The sequence below is a fragment of the Phlebotomus papatasi genome, chromosome 2, assembly GCF_024763615.1.
Source record: "Phlebotomus papatasi isolate M1 chromosome 2, Ppap_2.1, whole genome shotgun sequence".
NCBI classification, from domain to species: domain Eukaryota; kingdom Metazoa; phylum Arthropoda; class Insecta; order Diptera; family Psychodidae; genus Phlebotomus; species Phlebotomus papatasi.
In genome coordinates this window covers 5290825-5318333 of record NC_077223.1, presented here as the reverse complement: position 1 = coordinate 5318333, position 27509 = coordinate 5290825, and the positions used below count along the sequence as shown (strand labels likewise).

The 27509-nt window shown below is 33.5% G+C and overlaps 2 protein-coding genes across 2 annotated transcripts; both read left to right on the top strand.

The window, feature by feature from the left end:
- Positions 1-1583: 1583 nt before the first annotated feature.
- Positions 1584-21173, top strand: LOC129802227 (uncharacterized). The gene is made up of 6 exons (XM_055847894.1): positions 1584-2500; positions 13455-13611; positions 13667-13829; positions 19904-20034; positions 20094-20794; positions 20862-21173. Exons 1-6 carry the CDS (start codon positions 2319-2321, stop codon positions 21067-21069), a joined length of 1542 nt encoding a protein of 513 aa, XP_055703869.1. The 5' UTR covers positions 1584-2318; the 3' UTR covers positions 21070-21173.
- On the top strand, positions 19313-19834 carry LOC129802228 (probable small nuclear ribonucleoprotein E). Its single transcript, XM_055847896.1, has one exon. The coding sequence runs from the start codon at positions 19414-19416 to the stop codon at positions 19705-19707; it is 294 nt and encodes a 97-aa protein (XP_055703871.1). The 5' UTR covers positions 19313-19413; the 3' UTR covers positions 19708-19834.
- Positions 21174-27509: the final 6336 nt, after the last annotated feature.

Sequence of the window (27509 nt, the reverse complement as noted above, 5' to 3'; positions counted from 1 at the left end):
CAATGATGGTTTTAAAAATACTACAAAAAATTCTTTTTGAAAAATTTTTATTAGAGCAATGCTGTATTGGTCTAATAAAACATTTTTGGATTATAAATTTTCTGAAAATAAATCTTCCATTGTGACACATAGAAGGTTAATTAGGCTTAATATTTCTGTTAATATATTTTGGTTCAGATGACACAATTTTTGTGGGTGGCAAAAATTTGAAAATATCACCCTGCAGCAGCCTTTAAATGCTAATGTCGTGTGCCTTTAAATCCTATCTTTCCATACATCAAAACATGTGAAATCGAACTCCTACTTTTCTCTGACGAACGTCATACAAATACTTATAAACTGCTATCTTGCTCCGGCCGGGATGTTTCAAGTTGATAATTGTCAACTTCAATGGCTTTTTCTTCCAAATTTTCAAGTTCAAAACAGTTCTTCAGAAAAATGTGAAGAAAAGTTATTGTTTAATGTCTTTTGACTGCAGTGATGATTTTAGTGAGTGCTTTAGGCTTCAACCTAATCATTTATAGCCCATTTAGTTTTATTGATTCAATATTCTCAGTGAAAAAAAAACATTTAAAGGCAGCTGCCTTGCGTTTGAAGGCAGACTATGCCAGCTGTCTTCATACAAATCGACATCACTTTTTTGATTTCCTCAGAAGGAAAAACTGAGGACTTGCAAGTGCTAAATGAGGTAATTATATACGCCGAATGAACAAGAGAATTTTTTGGTGTAGTAGAAAATAAAATCCATTTTGTGGATTCTTCAGAAAAAAATCTTAAATTTGGAACTCCATTTTTCGTTTGAAGGCAGACGACTTTCCCCTACTATAAATATTTTTTTTTTTAATTTTTGCGAATTTTAATTTTCCTGCTTTATTTTTTAATGTCAAATGTGGTTATTGTAAGAATCATGAAATTGTAATAATGCAAAGGGTTTACATTTAGCTTCTACTCAATCCCGGCAACCTCAGCAAAGACAAAAACCAAGTTCATTAAAGTCTCTCACTCGATTGGGGAAAAAGAATAACTTTGACTGATTGCCGGTGCGATCGCTAGTGTCACTTCAAGGCTAGCAGAACTCAGCTGAAAATATATATTTTTTCAGCTGCTTTGAAAAGGCTTAGCATTTGATGCTCGCTGGGTGAGTTTGAATTATTCGAACATCAACGATTTTTTGTGCAAATGGAATTCCATTTACCTTTTATCCAAGACACTATTGGAGGATCAAGTTCCAGCTGTGAATGGGAAGGATGAGAAGAATAGAGACTTTTTTTTTATTAGAGAAACGAACCATGTAGGGAAGATTTTCCCAGACTCGCCACCACAAAGCACAGTGAGGTGTTTTCGAAATACCACTGTTTAAATATTAAAACAGAAAAAATAGTGACAAATACAGGAAGAAACCAATAAAGAAAAGAAATGATTCTTTTTTAGATTAGATTTTTAGATAACAAAAAATTCATGAAATCAAAATTAGCGTCTCTTTGTTTCTCAATAGATTTGTATAAGTCCATCCGTCTCTTTGGGATTTAAAGTTGGACTGAACTAAATTTAATTTAATGTGATGTTCAAAAGAAGAAGAAGAGTGCAAAAGAGTAGGATAGACATATTCAGATCTTTAGAGAAAGAAAGAGATGTGAATTTCGATTTTATGATATTTTTCTGATCTAAAAGGTGTGTCAGCGCCATTAATAAATAAATAAATGATGATATTTTGTCTTCTTTTTTTTTTAGTCATAAAGCAGTTTATAGTGATTCTTTTGTTCGTTTAATTTAAATTAGAAGGTCAGTAGATTGAGAATCACTGGATGATTGTCTGAAGAAGAGGTCCATTTGGTATAGACGATGGAGGCAATGAATGTGAGTGAAACAGGTAGATGAGGAATTCCTCATGATCATAAGCCGGTTGATTGTGTTGGTTGGGTTTGTTGTCAGTTCTTGGAGTCTTTCAGGTGCTCTCGAGTGTGTTTAGTCGCCGTGCAATTTTCCCAGGTGTTTTGGATGTGGAAAAGTGGGTGGAAAATTGTATAAATAGTGCCAAGTGCCATTGAATCTTTTCAATGTCCTCCGGATGAGTTGAAAATTCTGCCCAAATATCGAGTGGGAATAGATGGAATTTGTGAGTGTCATCCACTTCTTGACGAGTGCTCTAGCTTCGTGTTCGTGCTTTGGCTTTTGTGCTTCGTACCTGAGTTTGTGTGTTTCTAGCATTTTATGACTACTCTCCTGTCCCAATACACACAAAAACCTCTTCAGCGTGTTATTTTGATTTTCCTCCACCTTCATTCACAATTTCTCGAGGAATTTTCCAGCGCAAGAGGATGAGTTCTCGCGCCCAGGCCACCAACAATTTACTGCTTGGCGATAAGGCTCTGGCTGGATTGCCACAGCTCCTGGATGACTTACAGCGCCTGTCTGAGGATCAGGACAGTGCGGATGTTGTGTTTCTCGTGGGACGCGAGGAAGAAAGGATTTATGCTCATCGGATTATCATGATGGCCAGGTAAGAAAAATGCTCGTAAAATCCCCAATTCAATTGCATCAGGACAATGGAGATGTCTATTCAAAAAGAACTCTTTAAACACGAATTTAATAAATTTATACACTGCAAAAAAATTTGCAAAATGGAAGAGAAAATATTTTTATTAAAAATTTTAACCACTATAAATAACGATTCTATTTTACGGGATTAAAACTCCAATTAATTTTATTAAATTATAACAAAAAAAAATTTAAAAAAATGTTTATTTTAAATAAAGGCAAATTATAGAAAAATAGACCACGCCCCTTTACGTAGATTTGCCACACAAAAACCTTTTTCTATTCCATAAGGTTGTTGAATGGGCTGGAAAATTGCTGAAAATGTTTATAAAATGACACTGAGAAAAAAAAGAGGCTGCGATTAACTTTTTTCCACGTAACTTTAACACTTTTTAGGTGTAATTTAGCTGTAATTAACTTTTTCCTCGTAACTTTAACACTTTTTAGGTGTAAAAATATATCAACATTTTTTAATGTTAATTTTACACCTTTTAAGGGTAAAATCAACATGAAAAAGGGTTAATTTAACCCCTAACACACAAAAAAGGGTAATATTTACACCGATTTCGGATCAATACTGCAGGGTAAAATTGAGATTTCTGGAATGTTATTTTAACTTTTTCGGATTTCTCTCAGTGGAGCTATATCCTAAAATATTGTATGACTAATTCAATATTGTTATAACTTTATTTAGATAGATTGAGGGCGTGGTCTATTTTTACTTGTAAGTAAGATACACAGAATTCTATACTAGAACGGAATTGGAATGAGAATCCCATATAAAAGGGTGTTGGATGTCCGTTGGTTGCAAGAATGATAATAGCGCCACCTACTTTCTTCTTCTTCTTCGAAAATATTTTTGTGGCCCGAGCGCCATCTCTAAAAATTTTAGAGAACTTTCACGACGTCGCCACCGCCATTTGCGTTTTATGGTTACAATATTTTGATATTTAGTGAAAAAGTGAATAAAAATACAATTAAAAACATTTTTGAATATTCAATGGGAGTGAAATGTGTTGTGGAGAGGTGTCGCCTGAACCAGACGAGACAATGTGGGGTTTCCTTCCACTGGCAAGCATAAATTCTTCGAGAAAAAAACAGCATAATCGAATGACTTTGTTTTCCATTTTAATGCAATTTTTGTAATTTTAGTTTTCCTCTGGGCTCCATGGTACACCAATATTGGATTCATTAGATTCATCACATCCAAGAAGGAAGTGGACAACATCTAGACAAGATCTCTGAGAGAATCTGCGGAAAACATTTTAAACAGGAGAATTTTCTTCCCGGAGGCGTCAGGAAGTTCTTGAAAAACGCGGCCATTCGCCGGATCCTTCCTGACAACCAATCCCACAATCCACAGTCGCTAAGAAAGAAACCGTGAGTATTACTATTTAAATTCCCATATTTAATAATCTAGAGTTATATCTAAATTCTCTTAAAAAATTGTCTCAAAATGCTTTCCGGAACCTGACAGGGAATCCATTGTTCGTTTTTCTTCGACAAAATTCTAAATTTATCGTAAATCGTGGGGGAAATTGTCGTTCAGCTGCAGTGGAATTTTCGAAGGGAATCTCTATCCGGACATGGCAACGCAAGTGGAGCCTTTAATCCGATAGTTTTATCAAAAACTTAAATTGTCTTCAGAGTTTTCGATACTCTTTGTGTCCTCCTCAGTGGTCAAGTGATGTCAAAGACCACTGGGTTTCATTAAATAGAGAATCTTACAATCCTAGCGGGGGGTTCCAGGATTCTCATGCAAAGATCTCGAAGATACAGCACCAGTCACTCTCCAATCATCCCGAAACAAATGAAGTTTGGAGAATCAAATCAAAGGAGAAAATCAAAATTGTTCTCCAAATTTCAGTTGTCTCCTCATAACTGGAAATGCTGGTAATTGACTAGTGCTGTCTCCAAGATCTTTGTGTGAGCATCCTGGTATCCCCGGAGAGATTGTAAGATTCTCCACGCACTCGACCATTGATCAAGACATGGAGCATGGTCTAAAGCTCTCGATAAGAGTTAAGTTTTTGATCGCTATCGATTTGACTTCACAAATTGTGTTACCGTATCCGGACGGAGCTTTCCTCTGAAAATTCGATTTTATCTAAAATTGAATATGTGGTCTAAAAAATTGTTTTATCCTTGAAGATTTTAGTTCTTGTGCAAGACTATCATATATCTTTCTCTAAAATATTCTTATATGAAGTTAGTTTGTTGCCCACTGTGCCAGTTGGTGCCAGTGTCGTGGTTCAATAAATTCACATTTCCCTCCAGTTGATTTTTAAATTTTTCGGTTCATTTTTTTACTAAGGAGTATAAATAAATTAGTCATAAAAACTGTAAATTAATCAGTTTTAATTCAATGCTGAGGGTTCATTTTTCGGTTTTATAAATAATTTATATTATAGGACAATTAACAATGAATAAATCGACTTTTCACAAATATGCTCAAATAGATTCAAATAATATGAATTTTGGAAGGTTTATTGAGTAAATGAAATTTGTTTTTTAGCTGAGATTCTTTACAATCTCAGCTTTTGTGGTCACAGGTGAAATGCGACTTCGTCAGATCGGGCCCAAATTTTGGATATACACGTTTTGCAACTCATAGATCATGAATATCATATACGCCAAAAATCGATTTTCGTAGACGTCCCGTCCCATCTGTCCGTCCGTCCTTCCGTCCGTCCGTCCGTCCATCCGTAGTATCTTCTCTCAGAAAATTATTAAATTTTATTAAATTAATCCTAAGTCTTCGCAAAAATGGTGTTAATTTATGTAACTAACCTCTATTATGGCTGCAGATTTTAATGGCGGTAGCACACCTTTTATATCAGGATAATTTCATAAAATCTAAATTCACATCCTTTTCCATCTTACACGTTTTCCATGTGTCCATCTCATTCTTTTGCACTGCAAATTACATGGAACTAAATTTAATTTGGCGTGTTGTTTAAAAGAAAAAGAATGCGAAAAAATGAGATAGACATATGCAAAGCGTGTGAGAAAGAAAGGGATTAGAATTTCATGAAGTCAAAATTCCCATCTCTTTCTTTCTCAAACGTATTGTATATGCCTATCTCACTTTTTCACACTCTTCTTATTCTTTTAAACATCACAACAAATTCAATTTAGCTCCACCTAATTTAGAGTGCGTAAGAATAAGATATACATATGCAATACTTTTGAGAAAAACGAAAGGGATGCAAATTTTTATTTCATAAAATTTTCCTGATCTAAAAAGTGTGTCGGAGCAATAAAGTTCTAAGTTGATATATTTAGTTTTTTATACCCATTTGTAGAACTCAACAAAATTAAACTATTACTCAGTATTATTTGATAATCATTATATTGGTATCTCCTGAACTTAGACAAATGAAAGCCCAAAAATGGACGACTTTTATATTGATCTTTTTTATATTGTTCATATAGAGTTTGTAAGTTAATGGGATAACGTATTCTACTATTTCTGGTGAAATTATCAATGATCTAAAATCTAAAACAAACAAATAAAATACGCATTTTTCTCAGAATTTCCCTACTTTAATTGATTTCGGACCCCAATAGCGTCAAAGGGTCTGAAAATAATTTGTTGACCCTACTGCAGTCGCACTGTATTTATTTTGGACAAATTATTCACCTGCTATTATTTATTTATTTATTTATTGTTTAATTTTTTATTTTTTCAGATGTGACTGTTGAAGGTGTCGCGAATAAACGTAATTAATTGCTAAACGTACATGGTGAAGAATGATCGTCCGAGGAAGAGCGACAAATATATAATTCAAAATTCTTTTTTTGAACTTTAAATCTATTTTCTATTTTTTTTTTAATTATTTATTCTGATTTTTCTTTCTATATTTTTATATTATTATATTAAATATTTTTAAAAACTTGCAAACTTGTAATCACGTTTGTAATAATTATTGAATAAAAACTTCTTTATTTCTGTTTCTCTTTATTATCTGATTTAAATAAAAGTCTTATGGGATATGGAATACAGAGTTTTATGCTTTGGATTCCTAGTGGCATCTGACTGGAGACAAGCAGAAGATCCTGAAAAAACTGAAGTCTAGATCAGATTACTATTCTTCACCTTTCCTGTTTTGTAACACTACTGCCAGCAGCTGTTCTGATTCACTATTCGAACAACATTCTCAGAATAGTGAAATCTTGATGATATTTTATATCATTTGTTTAATTAAAATTCTTCAGAATTGCCCTGGAAGGTAGATCCAACTGCAATGCCACTGGTTATCGTCTTCTATTCTTCTACAAAATAACAAATTTATCACAATTTACACCATTTGTGTAGTATTTGTTTACTTACTTATAGAGAAAATTATTTTTCGTCAATAACACATTAACACACAATCTCTAAGAAGACATTAAACACATTTTTTATAATATTATAAAATTTTTTGAATAAAAAATTGTTAAGAATCAAATTTAAAAAGTTTACACGAATTGCCGTTAAAAGCGCCACTGTCTAAATATGTTCCCAAAACGTGCCACCAGGTGGACACTGTGGCATGTGAGTTTATTTGTCTTGCCACTAGGGGGTTGCAATCGGTCTTGCAACGAGACATTTGAATATCTCCAACGCCATTTTCCGTTCTAGTATCGAATTCTGTGGTAAGATATATAGCATAAAAAATATGAAGAAACTTAAAATAAATAGTTTGCTTGAAACACACCGCCTCCTGTTAATGAATAAAATTAAAGAAAAGTCTGAATTTAGTTCATATCTTCTCTATCTTTACTGAAGGAGGCTTGACCAAAAAGTCCCCAATGTGGGGCTTTCTTAAAAATTTCAATACTATCTCTTTAAATAAATGTGGATGAATGTTGCATTTTTCTAAGTAACGGTTTCTACAAAGTTTGTCAAATTTAAATATTTTTTTTTATCTTTAGATATTTTATGAATTCTCATATTTGAGAAGAAGTAAATTTTAATTTTCGAACATAAATGACATTTCAAGCTATATCTTCGAACACGAAGGAGAAAATTTATTGAATATCACCCTAAAGTAAAAGTGTTACTCAGTGATTTAAAGGGAAATCATTATAAAATGAGCCTTTTTACTTTGATTTTCCGTAAAACAAAGCGAAAATAGGTACATTTTGTCACTCGAGACGTACTGGACTCCTCGAAATTCGAACAAGAAGTGCTTTGGCTACCAATCGGACGAAATGAGAAGTAAAAACGCGTATACTTTACATTTGATAGACCAAATTTTGATATTTTTAATCACCAGCTGTGAATGAAGTAACTGGGTGCAAATACAAGTACAGTTTGATGCTCCAATACAGGGAGTTCCGGCTTAAGTAAAAATGGATTGAAATGATTTGATATGGAATTGCCTACTTTTGCGAGCATTATAAAATAATTTTTGAATTTCCCCTAAATGAGTCAATCTTCCACTGCTGATGGATGAGGAGCAATACGTAGTGTCAGTGAAAGTTGATGGTGTTGTTTTATTATTCACAATTGTTCTCCCAGTTTTTGATGCCCTGAAGAAGGTCCCAACCAAGGATCGAAACGTCGGCCAATAAAAACATAAAGAAGAACAAGAAAGTTTTTAACCGAAATTCCAACATCTGACTCATATTCCCCTAAATGTACGCAAATATTTTTCACATGGTAAGTTTTAAATGCATTTCTGATGAACCATTGGCGCTGAAAATAGGCCGAAAAATTAGCGACTTAAAAGTTTTGCTTAAATCACGGAGTTTTCGTGACTTATTACAAAGAAATCTCCTGTAGGTATGCAAATTTTTTGTGCCACTTGAGTGAATTCACAGGATTTTTTTGGTCCCGAATATTTCTTTCAAAGCGGAACTCCCTGTAGTGGTCCTGTATAAAAGGTAAATGGAACTCTATTTGCACAAAAAGTCGTTAATGTTCGAAGAATTAAAATCCAGTTTCGACTTTTAAAACTATGTTTTCGTGACTATTACCAAGCTGAATCTTAGAAAATTTGTTTTCTTCTCACATCTCTTAGTTTGAATTTACTTTTTTCTTTTGATTTTTGATCAAGAAGTAAGGATGTCTCTTTTTTGGCTTTTCAAAAGATCTTCGAATTTATTAAACTGTACTTGTGAATTCTAAGACTGTTTATTATAATCTCCACATTCGAATATCGGTGTCAAAAGCCTGATTACAGATTTCAGCTTCACGTCTCGTCTGCGTTAGGACTGAAATATGTACTTCTTGCTCGAATTTCGAAGACATTAGAAGATCGGTATAGATGAAAGAAAGACATTTTTATATTTTATTTCATCTACGTGGTATTTGAAGTACTTACTATGTTTCAATTTTAATGTCAGCATGTATTAGAGTTTTTGATCATCAAAATGTTCACTGTTCACATTATTCTGAGGAAAAACAAATAAAGGAGCTCATAAAAGTTCCTGTTAAATTATGCTCGTATTCTTCTTAAAATCAATAAATATTTTTTTTTAAATTAATTTTTCCCATCTTATTAGAAATTCTAGTTTGAAAATTCGAAACTGAGTTTGAGTTCTTCGAAGATTAACGAATGCGCAAATAGACTTCCAGTACCTTTTATCCAAGACACTATTAGAGGATCGAACGGGATCGAACTCATGCTGTAAATAAAATAATAAGACGTTTCGCTTTCCTAATAATACCGCAAGGTGGCACATGTAATTTCTTTTTTGAATTTCGAAATATATCTGTGGTATTTCTTCCTTTTCTGCAATCCGTTGCGAAAATTTAAATTGCAACTTAGAAATTCAGTTTGAATTTTTCGAACATCAACGATATATCGTGCAAATTGAAAGATATTTAAGCACACCGATTGGGTGTAAACACAAGTAAAGTAGATTTTGATTCTTCAATAGTGTCTTGGGTAAAAGATAAATGGAACTCTATTTGCACAAAAAGTCATTGATGTTCGAATAATTCAAATACGATTTCGAATTTTCATATTAAATTACAGAACAAGATGGGGAAAATGTATCAAATATCACACTAAAAAGCCGGCAAAAGAGTTAATCAGTGATTATGGAGTGATTAGATAATGGGACAAGAACAGTAAGCGTCGTTCTTCTGTTTTTTCCTCACATCAATGTGAAGACTGTTACATTTTGACACTTGAACACTTCGAAATTCGAACAGGATGCAACTTCCGCCACCTTGCAAAAGTATTAAGAAGTAAGAAAGGCTCTTTTTTGGATCTTCAAATAGATTTTCGAATGGCTTTTCTCTTTGCCAAACTCTACTTCTGTACGGAAAGATTATTTTTCTAGCCCAGACACTTTTCGAAAGAAAAAAGAAAGCCAATGTTTTTTTTTAGATGGAAAGTGGTTTTCTGTTCGGAATATTTGCGCGATAATTGTATAAAAAGTTACATTTTGCATGATCAGAGGGATCAGAGGCTTAATTTTTGCTTTCCTTTTTTTCGAAAGTGTCTTTGCTAAAAATGTAATAATCTTCTCGTTCAGTAATAAACCTTCCCGATTTGAGAGCTCTCTCCGGTTGAGGTTCTTCTGTACCGATTCGAAGGTATATCAGAGAGACCTTACCTAAAGACCCGTTGGGAGTTTAAACCTTTAAATCGATGAGTTACACAAAAGTAAGTAAGTCCATCCTGAAATTCTACATCACTGCACAAAAAATCATATTTTGCAGCAAACGTTTCGAAATAGTAGAACAGTCAGCGCTAAAGCGGCGAGTACGCGAACTTATACTTTAGGCTTCCCGTAGATTTTCGAATAGGTTTGGCTTGGCTTTGGAGTGGCTTTGTCTTTTCGAAAGATTATTACTGAACGGAGCCATGTGCTCACAACTGGAATTTAGTTCTCTAAAAGTGTCTTGACTGTAACGCCCAAAATGTTACTGATGTTCCAAAAAATCATACCAAATTTCGAATTTCCAAACTGAAACTAAAAATTCATGGAATTTATAATATTTAAAATATTTGTGAATTTTAAATAGATCTGTATTCTTTTTTCTAACTATGTACAAAGTCTTTATTGAGGAATATAATCTTCTGAAGACTTTGAAGAACCTTTCAAATGTGCACTTTTCTGACTTTTTCTGTTCCATGAACCTTGCACAGATAAAAGAAGCTTGACAATATCCATTTTTCCTTTTGGATTTGCATTTGGGGTGAATCTGTAAGAAAATTGCAAATCGCCCATACGAAATGGAAAAATGTTCTTTTGTGCGAAATAGAAGTTTTCAGTCAATGGAGAGAGACATTTTCCATTTCCAAAAAGGAACCATCATGAATCGCAAACTTAAAATATTCATGAAATATTCAACTTATTTTCTCCATTTCAACATGGCATTCATATTTTCTCGTCTCTTGTCGTGGTTGCAGTCAAAGATTGAATTCTTTATGCTATTCTTCGCGAGATACCATCCACATTTTAGTCTCCTCAAAGGATGAGGGATGAAACTCTGCAAGAATTGATCCACATGTCAGTCATCGTTAAGCACATTCAGAGATTTTCTATGGAAGAATCACACAGGGTATCATATTAAATATTTTCTCGCCATACCAGGGATTTTCCATGTTGAACGATGTCGTACAGATTTCGTGGTTAGAGGATGGGAGGATTCCTCAAGGATATATAACCGGAAATTGAAATATTTTATTCAATACTCATTCATTGGGAGATATGCTGGAAATTCTCTCTTTATCCATCACGAATAGAATGAATGGAATTTTTATCCCTCTAGGATTTTAATTGCCTTGTGGAAAAATGGGAGGAAAATCTCCTGTGGTTTGAGAAATTCTATTCATCAATCAATTAACTGTATCAACTTAAAAATTGGTCTATAGCATCATCTTTCTTTCCGCAAATCTTTGCTTTCTGTGCTGATTCCCACGCCCAAAGTTGAATAGGAAGTAGATTGAGATTTAGGATTACTTTTATCGGGGCTTAAGTTCAGTGAAAAAGATATTTTCTTCACTCTCAGATCGATTTGGGAAGTCAAAGAAGAGAAACTTTTGCTTCTCGTCTCGTCCGCGTGGTAGCCGAAGTACTTTCTGTTCGAATTTCGAAATGTCTCGAGTGTCAAAATGTATTTGTTTTTGCTTTTTTGTTGGTAAAATCAAAGCAAAAGCAGCTCGATTCGTTATAAATTCCCTTTATAATTACTTAGTAATACTTTTAAAAGCTTCTTAGAGTAATATTTTACAAATTTACTAACCTTTTGCGAAAATTATGTTTGAATTCTTCGAACATCAACGACTTTTTGTGTAAATAGACTTTCATTTATCTTTTGACCAAGACACTATTGAAGAATCAAATTCTAGATATGAATATGAAGATTATAATTTTAATATATTATTCTTTATTATGCTTTATTCTTAAAAAGTGTCTCTGGTAAAAGGAATCCTCTCGTTCAGTAATAACTTCCCGATTTGAGAGCTCATTCCGGTTGAGATTTTTTTCTGTACCGATTCGAAGGTATATCAGAGAGAACTTACTTAAAAACCTGTTGGTGGAAGTTCGAAAATTTAAACCGATGAGTTACACAAAAGTGAGCAAGTTCATCGAAAGGGCATTTATTTTAATAAAATTGCAACTAAAACGTTTTGTCATCCTGAAATTACACAAAACTTACATAAAAAATCACTTTTTCAGCAAAGGTTTACGCCGTTTGCGCACTGTATTGACATTGTTGACGATTGAAGTGTCGAGAATACCGAAATTCGAAATGGAAGATCAATCAGCGCTAAAGCGGCGAATACGTGAACTTGCACTTTAAGCTTCCGGTAGATTTTCGAATAGTTTCGGCTTGGCTTTGGAGTGACTTTGTCTCTTCGAAAGGTTATTACTGAAAGGAGCTATTGGCTTTTGTTTGCGAAAAATGTAGTTGATGTTCGAAAGATTCAAAGAGAATTTCAAATTTTCATATGATAAAATCGCGAAAAGGTAAAAAAGGAAATACTACAGTTAAAAGCAAACAAAAGGCACTCGGAGACGGAACAAAACGAATTTATAAATCTCATTTACTTCGAATTTCCTAAAATACAGTGAAGACTGATACGTGTTGACACTCGTTATCGAAATACTTCGAAATTCGAACAGGGAAAATTTCAACCACCAGGCGGATGAAACGAGAACCAAAAATGTATTTTCGAAGATTGGTTACGGTTTCTACAGATCTTTGAATGCCATTTATCTTCTGAAAGCTTCAATCATGAGTGCTCGAAATATTTTTAAAAGAATTTTTTGAAAGTATTTATAATAACTTTTGTTTTTTTTTATTTATGTAATTTTAATTATAGTTTAATTTAATTTTTTCATGAAGTTTTGCAACTCTTTATAAATCTAGCTTTTTGTCTAGTTTTCTTTCAGCAATAAATTTAAGTTTGATTTTTTTAAAAATTAAAATAAATAAAAAGAAAAATAAATTAAATCAAAGCAATTTTAACACCAATTTATTGACTTTCCAATATTTTGAACAGTTTGGTTTTTTTTAAATAGAAGTTTTAAAGCCATGTCATTAAATTTGCTGATCGAAGAATCTTCTTATAAATGTTTATTATTATTGGTTTTACAAAAACGTTTGAAAAAAATAAGATAGTGAATTCTTCGTCTTTAATCTAGAATTTTTCCAAGTCCCATCGACCCAAATCCTCCCCCTGGCACATGTCGAAAATGATATTTGCTCTCTCTCCTCCTCCCAGAGCTTAATTGAATGTGTGCTGAAGTTTTCTGTTTGAGCAGAATTTTCCACTTTTATCTTCTTAATGGAAAATTCCTTCATTCTTTTTTGCTATCAATTGCTTTCCCATATCCAGTCGACCTTTTTTTTTAATACCTTTTTTCTCCAAGACAAGACGTTACTCCTGGACTTGTTAATGAAAATTCCTGTGTCAGGAAAATGGAACAAAAAAGGATCAATTGTTGTGCACGGCTTTTTGCAGGTGTAAAAGCTTCCAGACGCTCAAACGTGGAGAGATTTGTCGTATTCCGGGATGCAGTGTCCTACCAGCAGCTCCTGGCACTCCCATTCCCATCCGATTGCCTCATTTGAGTCCCGAAGTCTTTCGTCAATTCATCTTGTACGTTTACACAGGAAAGGTGAGTTGGAAAGGACTTTTCAGTGGGATTTTTGTCCTGATTTTGGTTTCGGTAGATCCTCCTGCAAGACTCCATCTTCGAGATGATGTCCATGGCAAAGGATTTGGGCGTTGAAGAGCTTCAAACAGCCTGCGAGGATCACGTTGTATCGACTCTTTCAGTGGCAAATGCCTGCACCTTCCTCACAGCTGTTATGGAAATCCAGGAAAAGGCAACAGGTAAGGATTATACTGGTAATAATTTTCAAAAACTAAAAATTCTAAAAAAAAAAAATTGAATATGGATAAGTGTCATGCTTTGAGTTCTAATGAAATAATTTGAATTTCTAAAAGGAATTAGGAGTTTCTCAATCTCCAACAACTCTGTAGAGCTTAGGGACGTTTTTGAAATCAACACAAATGCGTTAAAAGAGTACCTACATGATACAAAAACGATGTGATTATGTAAGAATCACACCTAAAAAGGGAATTTCATTTTTTTTTTTTAACAAATTGGAATATTTTTGGATTTCAAGTAAGGTTAGTTGTGAATGTATAACGTTTTTAAGTAAAATTGAGCATTAAATTGATAATATCATGAACATGATAAATATCAACAATATTATGAAAATTTTCTGTTTATATTACGTGCCTAAAAGAAAGAGGAATGTCTTATTTGTGTTTTTAAATAAAATTTTCAGGGAAAGCTCTCAGGCTTTGCACATGCTTTGGTTTCGAACACTTCATAGTTTTCGCATATTCCTTTAATTAATCTGATATAATTTTTCAGAAAATGTGTGAGTTAAGTGATATTTATTAAAGGCATAAAGTTCAAATTATTAAAATAATTCACATTGATCAGGTTTTTTTTTCACTTTTATTTAAAAAATCGACATCGTCCCTATTTGAATTTCGCTCAAATTATTATTATCCAAAAATTTGATATTTTGGCTAGCGTGACCTAAAATTATTTTTTTCTTATGTCTGTACATAATAGTAAAGTAGAAGGTTGAAGGAATCTAGAATATTTTTTGCAAGTCTCTAGCTATTTGCTATATAGTAAATATTTAAACTCAAAAATGGCGAATTTTTAAATTCTCAAATTCATAATTGATTTTATTTATTTTTTATACTTCCAATTTTTTTAAGCTAAACCCTTTTGGCAATAAAATCTACAATACTCCTACGTAATATTTTTCATAAATCATAACCAATGAATAATGGTATTGTCAGAAAAATTACTTGAATTTTTGGGCTATTTTTGTCCCTATCGTTCATAGAAGCACAAAATACACCAAATCAGACTCTGTTGGACTTTCTAAGGTTAGATGTAAGACTTATCATTGATTATGTTTCTCAGTTTAATTTTTATTGTTGATTTTCAGTCAGTAAAAAGTGTCTCATCGTTAAAGGGTTAAAGTTGAACTTTGTGGGTAAAGAATCGCGTCGAGCCAATTTTATTCACGCGATTCTTTACCAATTCAACTCACAATTGAATTTTCACGCATTTCGAATTGCAAGCACCCCGAGTTGCACGCATTTCGAGGTCAGCTGTAAAGAATCTCAGCTACCATAAGCTTATCTGGGCTTATCAGTGGTTTTTTGGGTTACTCGGATTTCGCGAAGCGTTTTTCGGACAATTGACAAGGTTTTCTGAATATGAGTTACCCCTTGACCCTTAAGCATACGCAATTATTGATAAATAATTCATTTACCAATAATACACATATCATGCGTCCGCCGCCGTTTCAGCGTTATTAAGTAGCCTCCAAACTCTATAGTATTAAACCTTTTTTTTTCAAGAATCACATTTGTTGTACATAAAATCGATCGTTCAGAATAAGAAACGAACAACTCACGGTAGACAAATTTTACAGGAGAGCGATTTGAAGCTGAGATTTTACAGCAGGGTAGGGGAAGTGCTTATAATTTTGGACAGTCTGCTTATAAGCATCGAAGTTCCAAGTTTGAAGTGCGATATTTTCTATACTAATTGACATTTCTTGTTACTCTCTTTTCAGAAGGGTTGTTTAGAAACTTAGCAAGCTATTTATCGTCTTATTTTTATTAAAATTAGTTTTAATACGTTTAAAAATGAATTGATAAGTAGAGGTGACCTTGGCTCTTATTTTGGACAACTTGTTTATTAATTTGTCCAACTTGACTGTAAATTTGGACAGTTAATCCGCCTCAATAGGATGTCCATTGTTCTTCATTTCATGAACCAATCTTACCAAGTCCTCTTCATGTTCATTTAAGGGAAACGTGGAATGTCACAAGAAGCCCGGAAACTTTCCATATCATCCATTAGAGTGAGTTGATTTCGGTACTCCAAGTACGTGCGGATTCGCTCATTTCCTGCCCTTTCCGGGAGCCTTTCAAGGCATTTCTCACTGCATCTCTTTCGTAGAGATGGTGCTCCTTTGTTTCTCCAGGCATTTGTCCAACCTAGTCTTCACAAAAGCTAAAACTTCACGAAATTTCGTGAGAAAAACACCTGTCCAAAATAAGAATCATCACCTCACTGGTGAATGTCTTAAAAAATTTCCCATTTTTCACACGAAAAATATAATTCACAAGGCAAATCTCACTTCAGGTCAAATGTACAAATCATCAGTAACGTGAATCAACACAATATTCAATGAATATTCAATAATATCACTCAAAAACAGCAAACAAACTTTGTTAGTACTTCACCAAAACTAAATAAGACTGAAGTAAGCCACGAAGTACTGTCATATTTCTCGTAAGCAATTGCTCACACTGAATTTTCAACAAAGCAATTTCAACTCAAATAATATTCAAAATTTAACGTATTTAGTGTCTAAATCTTCCAAAAAGAACAAATATTTAGATAGAATTCATTTTTCATCAAATATTGGAATAAAAATCCATTATTTTAATCAATTTATTTTTAGTGTCCAATTTTACCCTCAAAGTGTCCAAATTTAGAAACTGTCCAAAATTATGAGCACTTACCCTATAGGATTTTTGAGATTTAAAATCTCTATTACTTTGAAAATAATTATCTTTTAAGTATAATATTCACAGGGAAGGTAGAGGATATAAAGGTGTAATCCAAAAAGCGAATAAAACGATTTTTTATAAAAAATCGAGTTGTTCGACTTATATTCTGAGTGGTCGAAATATTTAACAATTGTTTTGCTCGAGTTATTTTAGTCCTTAAAAATATAGAAAGAAAATTCTAAAACGGTAAAATAATTCTTTCGTTTTGCACTAAAATTACAATTTTGAAGTTCACTGTGTTTTTTGTTTTCTTTTTATATTTAAATTTGAAAGAGAAACTTTTTGTTTGTATTAAGATTTAATTTATTATAAATGAAATTAAATAATTTTAAATGAAATTCTAAATTAATTCTAAATGAAATTAATTGAATTCCATTGTAAATTACATACTTTTTAATTTAAATTTGAAAAAAAAAAACTTTTTGCCTCTACTAAGATTTGATTTAATTTAAATCAATCTGACAAATATTCCCTATTTTCTTAAAGAGTTATATTAATTTAAAATTGATACAATAACTTTTTTTCATTTTTTTTTTTTGGAAATTAATTCATTCAATGTAAATGAAATACTAAATAATACTAGTTCCGTGTTATTCCCAGTTTCCAATAAAAAAAAATGTTAAAAACAAAACAATGTATCGTGGATCCTAAAATTACAATGAATAACAAGGTTTTAGACTGGAAGTTTAAATTAAAACAAACAATTAAAGTTTTGGAAAGGATTAACAGGAGATGGATAGAAGAGCAATTTCTTAACATATTTTTTTTTAAGTGAGAGAATCCCGATATTACTTCTGATTTTTAAGGATTTGAAATTATTTAATTTTTTAAATACTTTTATTTATTTTTATTATTATTACTTTTTTAGAAAAAAGCATGAAATTCTAAACTATTTGAGAAATTATTAAAAAGCCAAAAACAATTTTCATCTTTTTTTTTTGTAAGGTTTGTAACTGTACTAAAACTTTTTGAAAAATTTATAATTTATTGGATGTATTTGTTTTTTAATGCCCTGAGGGGATTATTACTTTTTTTCTTATAACTTGAAAACTTCTTGAACTTTCTTGTTATCCCAAAAAAGCTTAGAATACTTCTTGGCCTTTTTTTTATAACATTTAGGCTGTAACATGCGCATAATGTTTTAAATTGACGAAAATTCGCGTTCACACAAACTACAAAAATATTACTTTTAAAACTTTTAAATGAACTTGAGCTACGATTGTAATCAATTAGAACCAGAACTATTAGGAATAAGAGAAAACTCACAAAAAAACTCTAGCGCTTTAAACTGTTTAAAATTTCAGCTAAAATTCGTCCATACCTAGGGGAATGTAGGCATGGTTCGCACAGAGTGAACCTTCAAACGATGCAAATTTTCTCTTTGTTTGCAAAGAGCTGGCATACCATTCCTCATCTTGTTTCATGAGCTTAATAATGATCTGTCTTATGGCTAAGAATTGACGAACTAGCTCTTTGCAAATTAAGAGAAAATGTGCGTTGTTTGAAGGTTCACTCTGTGCGAACCATGCTAACATTCCCCTACTACCCACCCGGCAAATTCTGCAGAATTCTGCAGAAATTCGTCAGATTTGAATTACTAACTGCCGAAAAATCAGCAGAATTTCTGCAGAATTTTGTTCTAAGATGGATCCGATCGTTGTATGAAAATTCTGCAGAATTTTCTGCAGAATTTCTATAGAAAATTTTAAAATTATCGGCAGAATTTCTTTAAAGTATTTAGATGATTTCTACATTTCTTCTACCCTTTCTAATGTTTCTAAACATTATTTTAACTACATAAAAATATGTATTTCAATTTATTTAAAATTCAATTTTTATTCAACAATTTTACGTTAATACTCTCTTTTTTTACAATATTATTATAATGTTATAATACAATATTATTAAATCAGCCATAATAGAAAAAAATACGAAGGGGAAGGAAATGGTTAGAAAACACCGAAAACATGAAAGAAATTCGCGATGCTCACGAAGTCGCACGACTATCCCGAAGCCACACGAAGTATCCGATTGAATGATAAGAAACGTTAAAATTTCAAAAGTGCAGAATTGCAGATCGAAGTTTTGCTGGGTAATGGATATATCAATAATTATTATTTTTTTTTAATCAAATTCAAAAGGATATATCTATTTTTTTTATAATTTTTCAAAATCTATTTGAATTACTATTACTAATTATTATTACTAATAATTATTATTTTATTACTAATATTAATTATTATTATTATTATATTAATTATTATTATTACTAATTAATCTATTGGAATTATTGGATCTTCTTCTGTAATCTCTCAAATCAACTGAAAATAATTCAAAATAGAAATTCGATATATCGTGATAATTGTCTTGGCTAATCGAATATCGCTAGCGTATTTCTGCGATTCCCTCACAGATGGCCGAAGGAAAATTCCAATGACCCATTAAATAATCTTCATCAATTGAACTTTTAAAATCTTTTCGATATTTTCTTTATATTTCCTTTTTATTGCCCTAGAGCTCCTAAAAGTGTCTCATGAATATTGCCAAATTTCTTTCCTATTATTTTTCCTCAAGTTTAAAGTGATTTTATAGAGAAAAGCCATAGATTAATTTTGTTAGAAAATCTGATCTTGAGGATTTGTCGTCGGACATATCCACAATCGTTCGGAAATTTCTAAAAATTTTCCTTCCATTCTGGACAAATTTCTTAGTGGGTTCATAACAACGCTGCCGGACGTTTATTGACCAAGAAAAGTGCCCCGATATTTGTGAAATTGTGTGAAAATCCACCCGGAAAATGTCTTTTAAGGGCAATGCCAAGGTGCAGAAGGTGATGGTGCAGCCCATCAACCTGATTTTCCGCTACCTGCAGAACAGATCGAGGGTTCAAGTGTGGCTGTTTGAGAATGTAAACACCCGGCTGGAGGGGCACATTGTGGGCTTCGATGAGTACATGAATCTCGTCCTGGATGACTCGGAGGAGGTCAATATCAAGACCAAGAACCGCAGACAACTCGGAAGGATAATGCTGAAAGGGGACAACATCACGCTAATCCAGAATGTCAATCCGGGCTCTGGGATGCAAATGTGAGGTTAGGGCGGACTGTCCGGGAAGCTGGAGGAACACCATCAGCGACTAATTCTAAGATTGTAGGGGAAATTCTGGGGGGATATCTGAAATAAAGTGTATTATTTTTCTGATTTCAGAAATCCTGGCATTTTTATTTGTGTTATTTTTTGTGGAATTGAGCTTTCCGGGAAGGATTGAAGATTTTCTTGATTTTCAGGCGCCAAATGCACAGCCTTTATGGAGAGATGCGTGAGCTATATTGGGGAGAATGCTGCTGAGTGTGTGAAGACAAATGCCTTCCTCAATCTCACCAAGGAGGGTTTGATAAAGCTCATCTCGTCAGATTATGTGAGTATGGAGAGGCTTCCGGAAGGGAATTAGGAGCCTGAAATTGAATAATTTTGCAGTTCTGCCTGGAAGAGGAGGATGTCTGGCGATGTGTGTTGGCATGGGCAAAGAACCAAGCCGGAGTGACCCAACCAACAGCTCACTGGACAGAAGAAGAACGTGTCCGGGTGTGTCAGCATCTTTCAGGCGTTATCAGCCATGTGCGTCTCCTCCAGATCGACAGCAAGGTCTTTGCGGAGGAAGTTGAACCAACAGGAGCTGTTCCCATGGAACTATCCCTCGAGAGATATCGCTTTGCTGCCCTAAGCTCTGCCAAAGCACCAGCAAATCCTCCAGCTGCACATCCAGTCCCCCCCGGTGAGCCAGACAAGCGCCTTCAGCCGCGTCTTCTGCTCAATCTCTTTCCAGGTTCAGCCATTCTCAAGAGTGACAAGCTCCACCTTCAGAGTGTCCTCAATGGATGGTTCGGATCGCCCAAGCAAATGTGGAAGTTGAATTTCCGGGCGTCAGCTCATGGCTTCTCAGCCGTTTCCTTCCACAGGCATTGCGATGGCGTGGCTCCGACCATGGTGATTGCCCTAGGGGCACGTGGAGAGATCTCCGGCGGGTACAGTGATGTTCCATGGGCCAAGAACAGCCGCAAGGGAGGATACATTCACTCAGAAAAGGCTTTTCTCTTCACCCTGGCTGGCAGTGGCCAGGACAATCCAGTGAAATTTGACATTGTGAAGAAGCCCTATGCCATCTGCTACCATCCAGAGTCAGTATCCATTCCATCCATTCTCTAAAATTCAAAAGAATCATTCAAATTGAGATTTTTTCCCAAGATGTGGCCCTATTTTTGGCGCCGGAGCAGATTTGCTCATCTCCAACAGTTGCAGCTCCAACATGGATTCCTACTCCAATCTTCCCCATTCCTACGATGGCCCTGGAGCCAGCTGTACCAGCATGTTTGGAGACTACAACTTCACCATTGTGGACTATGAGGTTTACACTCCAGCCCCATCTTCGGATTCTGCTCCCGGGAAGAGATGAGCCTTTCCCGCGCAAAAAAACAGCCGCACGGGCCGCACGACTTTTGCCTATTTTAGGGCGTTTTTCTGAGATTTGAAATAAACGTTTGTGAACATTTACAAAAACTTTGAATTTTACTCCCCGGCATGAGAATTCAGTGATTTCTATCTGGACTGGTTCCTGAAGAGCCCAGTCTTTAGATTCCCATTCTAGGATTCCGCTCCTCGTCAAAGATGAACCGGCCGAAATATATTTGGGTCTTGGCTAAGAAAAATCGTTAAAAGACTCAAATATTTTCTGTGTCTCGACTAAAAAACACTGAGAGAAATTACAATAGAACATTAAAGAAAATGCAGGATTTAAAAAAAAATATCTGAAATATTTTTCTGCAAAAACTTTTCATAAAGAAGCCATTGATTAGTCCAGATAAGCTTATGGTAGCTGAGATTCTTTATAAGGGATCTTGGAGTGATTGCAACTCGGCATATTTGCAAATCTGAATGCGTCAAAATTCGATTTTGAGTTGAATGTTAGGAGTAAAAAATCGCTTCATAAACACTGAAAATACAGTCCGGTCAAGACATTTTTGGTTATAGCTCGGGCCAGGGAACATAGAGGAAGGAGTACGATCCACTGTTGGAAAGGTCTCAACCTCAGCTACAACGTACTAAAATTTGAAGACAAAACATATTCTAGTTTTCGAAATATTCAACAACAAATTTTTAAAATCAATTTTTCGAATTATCGGTTTCTTCTTCTTCTTCTTCTGTTTTATGTAAGGCTGTCGGACTCACTCGGGTCCATATAGCCACGAATTATCGGTTTGATTAAGCGGGTAAGCGGGTTTAAAGGCGTCAAAAAATTGATTTTTTTATGTGCTTAGGATAATAAGTAACGAACATTTTCTGAAAATCTCAAGTCAATCGGAGTAAAATTCCGCCTGCGTACGCATATTGTTGTAAGACTTTAAACGCGCTTTTTCTCAAAACACCATTTTCAAATTCTTTTGTCAAAATATTTCGAAAACGCCTGAACGATCTTTCTGAAACTTTGTACACTTCTTTTAGATATAGTCGGCTTGTGCTTAACATGAGGGTTTTTAGAAATTTTGATTTTGACGGATTTTATAGTATAAAACATGTTAAAAAGTGGCTGAAAATTATGACTTTTTTGAAAAAAATTTTGCCAAAAATCGAAAAATAATTAAAAAATTCTTCTGTAAAGCACGAGCCACATTCATAACCTAGAAAGAAAAAACTAGTTTTATATATTTAAGATGAAGCTGATAGAAAAAATCGTGGCAACAGGAAAAAATTAAGGTGTGATCATACCATTTCTCAACGGTCCAATTTTGAAAATTTTCCAAAAATTTTCCAGTGAAATTATCTGCCAAGGCGTACTCTATCAGATAGACGAAAATCTGGATTTACGAAATTTTATAGTTCAAAAATAAAAAATGGACAAAATTAAAGTTTTTTTTGCTATGTCAAACCCGCTTACCCCCTTAAATCGGATGACGTTGGGGTATTCAGATTCTAAAGGTTGTAGCATTTAATGAGAGCTTTTCAAAACACCAAAATTTTTCAAATTTTGACAATCATAACCGAAGATATGACCATTTGAAAATTAAATTTTTGATCAATTCTAGCTCAGGTCAGGGTAGGCGGGCGGACTTAAATTTCCTTTTAATCGAAAGGTTTTAGGTCCAGCTATATCATACTAAAATTTGATACCGATCCATGCCATAGGGACTGGGTTATTGAGAAAATACTTTTCTGGCCAAAATGGTAAAAGGGGGTTAAATCTTTTAATTACATTACATTACATACTTTTAGCAGCCCATCGACATTATTTAACTTTTGCTGAAAACTGCTTGTCGATATCTTTCCCTGTTCTCTCTCTCCAGAAGTGGTTATACTGTGGAGCAAACATGAGCAAGAATTCGTCGGTCCCATTAGTCCTCCAACCGCAAAAGCATTGGTTGTAAAGAATCTGAGTTAAAATTTCCAACTCGATCCTTTAATATCCAGAAATTTAATCCATTCAGATAATGACTTTAGAACACCTTTATAATTTGAGATAAGAACACCTTTATAATTTATAATTATCCGAAAAAACATTTTCTCCTCTATATTATTTTGTACAATTTTCTAAATAAGATAATATAAAACCAAAATTCTTATAATCTTAATCTGCTTACAATGCTCTTGGTTCTATCTTTGTGACTACTAGAAGTAAAGTGGTGTACGACTCGGCACTATAAAAGGGTTTAAGAGTTTCTGAAAGAGGAATAGAAGATAGAGAAGTAGATATTCTGAGGAATAGAACAAAGGAACATTTTGTCAAAATCAGCACTATGTATTTGTAATTAAAAGTGCATTTCTAACTAAATTACCTAAAAGTCCTTTCCTGATAGAATTTTTATCTTAATAGCCTTTACGATATTCGGATGACAGCTCTCAAACAAACTAGAAAGTCATAAAACCCCTTCACGCATAAGTTTTTATCTGTTATTTTCGGTCCCAATTTTATTGTTTAAACGGCTAAAGGCGTCTACACATTGGGAGCAATTTTCGTCAAAAATTGCGTTTTTGACAGAAATTTGACGTTTCCCCCTACAACGCTGCAGGGAATTTCCTTCAAAAACACAATTTTTGACGAAAATTGCTCCCAATGTGTAGAGGCCTTAATATTATACCAAAAGATTATGATGAATATTTTTTCTTATTTTTTCCTCTGCAAACTAGTGCTTAGGGAATACAAAAAGAATCTTAGAAGCTAATTCTATGCATTTTGGAAGATACAGAGATAAAAGAAAAGAGGCACTGAGTAAATTTGCAAGTGTTCGGGCAAATATCTAAATCTTCGATGAAGCACATTTTCTGTAATTTTCAATTTTACAATTTTATCGAATTCGCAAGAAAGATTAAGAAAAAAAGTTATTGACCGAATAAAATGAATGAAGTCTTACACTTATTCTCTTCAGTATTAAATGCTTTTATATTTGAACTAAAAGAATTGGTGGAAACCTACTTTTTCTAATTATATGTCCAAATTTTGCCCCAAAAATGCATTTTTTTTTAAGTTCCGCTTTCACGAATTTATCCGATTTTTATCATTTAATTGCGAAATACATTTATCGAAGTTGAACATATTTTTCAGGCAAGAATATTGAGCTGCAATTTCCCACCAATTTGGGGAGTGCTGTGACAACGCGGTTCAGGGTATTCCTCATTAGTCACTCATTTTGTAATATTTCTTTCGAAAAGAAATATTTAATCGCTTTAAATATGTATTAACATATACCAAAAACATTTCCCTGAGTTTTTAAAATATACCAAAATTTTCAAGACAATTTGTTATAGGGGGAGGCTTTGATGTTTCGCACATACGCTACCATCGGACACTTCGAATTTCTCCGGTATTACTTTATAACTTTCACTGATGGCTATATATTTTAGTAGCTAGTCTTAAATCACACCTTTCCTGAAAAAATTGGGAGTCTAATCCTTTTCCCCTAGTTTTAGGAAACAAAAATTAAAAACAGGTCCAAAACTGTAATTTTGCTGTGCAATATTTCATACGATTGTGCAGAATTAATATCACTTTTCTGAAAAACTACTATCACAGAGGGTAGAAGGGTTATTAGGAATCAGATTTAAGTAAAAATCTTTTAGGCTGAACAGGCACTTTTTGTGGGTGGAACAAAATTCACAAACTTGACTCAGATTCATCGATCGCACATAGAAGACATGGCTTCTCTCACATTTTCCAAGAAACTTCATTTTAGATGCGATCCCTCATATTCACATCTATTGTAATCTACCGATTTGATCCACCACTAAAAAGGAAAACTTAAAAATCGTAAAGTTGATAAACAAGAAGTAATTTGACTCAAATAGGTTGCAGTTGAGTAATTATTAAGCAATTTTGGATTTCTTTGATATAAAAATATTTTTCAAGCTTGCACAAACTGAATGTGCAATGAAAGAATCACATCTGCAATAAGCTCATACAGTTTACAACTGCTTTTTGACAATCTTTGACATAACCTCACTATTGTGTTGTTTTGCATGACAAAGAAAAGAAATTGTCCGTAAGAAGATGTTTTGTGAAAATTTTAGCTTGTTCACCTGCTGAAGCTCAATATCTGTGCTAAATCCCGATTCCTGCAGCTGCAGGAACAGAGAAATCTTCAATGATGCGCATTCAAACGTTTTTGTGCATATCCGGCTCCGTGGAGGAATGGTGGAATCTTGTGTGGTCTTCTCGCTTGCTGAGTTTTAGTCAATTTTTAGCTTTAAAAACTTATTGATTCGTGTAAATTTGGTGATATTTGGACTTTTCAAGAAAGTATTCATCAGATTTAACCGTTTCCGGAGTGAAATTCTCGTAGAATCAAGCAAAAAAATGGTTTTTAATGTCAATAAAACATCTCTCAGAAAAGTTCCAAAAAAGTGATATTAAAATGTTTTATTCATTATAAAAATGGTTTAATCAAGTAGATTAGAGTTCCCTTTAAACAATGATGTGCAACTTTTAGTGTCCGGTGCAAAATTTACGGTGAAAATGGGGTGTTCAATGATGGCGTGAATCGTGTGCGATAATAGAAACTTGATTCATCTATCGGACAAATCGCCATTAAATTTTCATTTTCCTCTGGAGGAAAATCTAAGGATTTCCTGGGATTTTGTTTGGTGGGATTATGAACCTTATAAGTAAGACATTTTTTTGGCATAGTTGGAGAATCCATACGGTTTGCATGGTAGTCAGAAAAAATCACTGAACTTGAACATCATTTTTGTGTGCGAAAGTTCAAAGCCTCCCCCTATTTGTATTCCAAAAAAAAATCGCAAAACAGTTCATTTTTAACTTTCTAAATAGGGGAATTATACCTTAAACTTGTTAATATTTATTTACTAATTTTATTATATTAATAAAATCTTGAGTAAATAATCAAAATGGTCAAAATATATACTGTGAATTTAAATCATTTTTTAAATTCGATAAAATTCAGTCAATTCAAGATTTATAAGCAAATGCACGGATTTTTGACCTGGTATATGTATGCGAATATAATCGAATAAATCTGAACCAGGTCAAAATCCTGGTCAAAAATCCGTGCATTTGTCTTATTATTTTTTTACTTAATTTTTCTTTAACTGTGTAAATTTTTATTTAATAATTTTTCTCAGTGTATTTTAGTTGAGACACGAAAAATGAATTTGAATATTTTCAGCCGATGTACATTTGTATACTTTTTATCCCTTGAAGTCCTTGGTAGATTTATTGTAGTCGGTAGAAATCTTTTAGGTTTCTGACGAAAGATACAGATTTTAGACCAGGCTCTATTGAAAAAGATAAACTATTTCTCAGAAGAGCCTGTATTGCCTACATTTAGGCACTTTTGTCCAATTCAAAATAACGGTTTCTCAAATGAAATGCAAAATTTCTCAAGTTTTTGTGCATAATCATCTTCTCATGAAGCATGAGAGTGCACTGAATCCCTCGAGAGTAATTATGTGGAAGGAATTGTAGCGAGAAAAATGCCCATGGAATTGATCTTATGAGATTTATGAGGTGAAGACAAGTGCCCCTTTGATCGATGGACAGAGGAGCTTCTGTGCGAAGTGATTGTTAAATGCAATGATAAAGCATTGCGTCTTGCTTCAGTTTTTCCAAAGGAGAAGATCTCTCTGGGCTGCCAAAGAGATCACACAGAGGTGTCTCAGTAACTCAAACATAGCGAGACCTTATGTGATCTCTCGCTGCGATCACCACTTTATCATCTTTATGCCACTCTTTATGACCCTCCCAAAAATTCCTCCCTCGCTGATCATTTTGGCAAAAATAAGATGAAAAAGATCATGATCTCAGAGAATGGATAAAAAAAAGAATATCTTCTGCACGACATATATTTGTCGAAGTGCTAAATTATGGGCGGGATTAAGTTTCCGGAATTTTTATTTAAACACGCAAAAAAAAGCGCTGAGATGGCTTTCGAGAGTTAAAAAATGCCCAGAAGATCTTGATAAATATTTTTATGGGAACCGGAATGATCTTTCTTTGAGTTCATCTTGTAAAATTTTGCGATAAAGGTGTTAGAAGTGTTAGAGGAATTGATGGAGTCATCTTGATCCTATTCTTGAATGTTTTTCTGTACATAACCTTATTCTGAAAAGTAAGGTTATAGCATTCCAACTTAACCTACATAACCTCAAAAGTCATTTAGGTTAAATTTTGTTTTTCTTTATTTATTTTGTCAATGAAAAGTTCCATTTCAAATTTATGTTATATCCTATCCTAATAAAAAAAAGCCACAACTTTCAATAAATAATGTCTTTTTCAAAATATTAAAATTTCTGAATTATGAACATCATGAATATTCGAAAATCTGCACGCTTCATAATTAATAAATGCGATTATTGTAGTCCAATTGGCGATTAATTTGGCTAATTGCA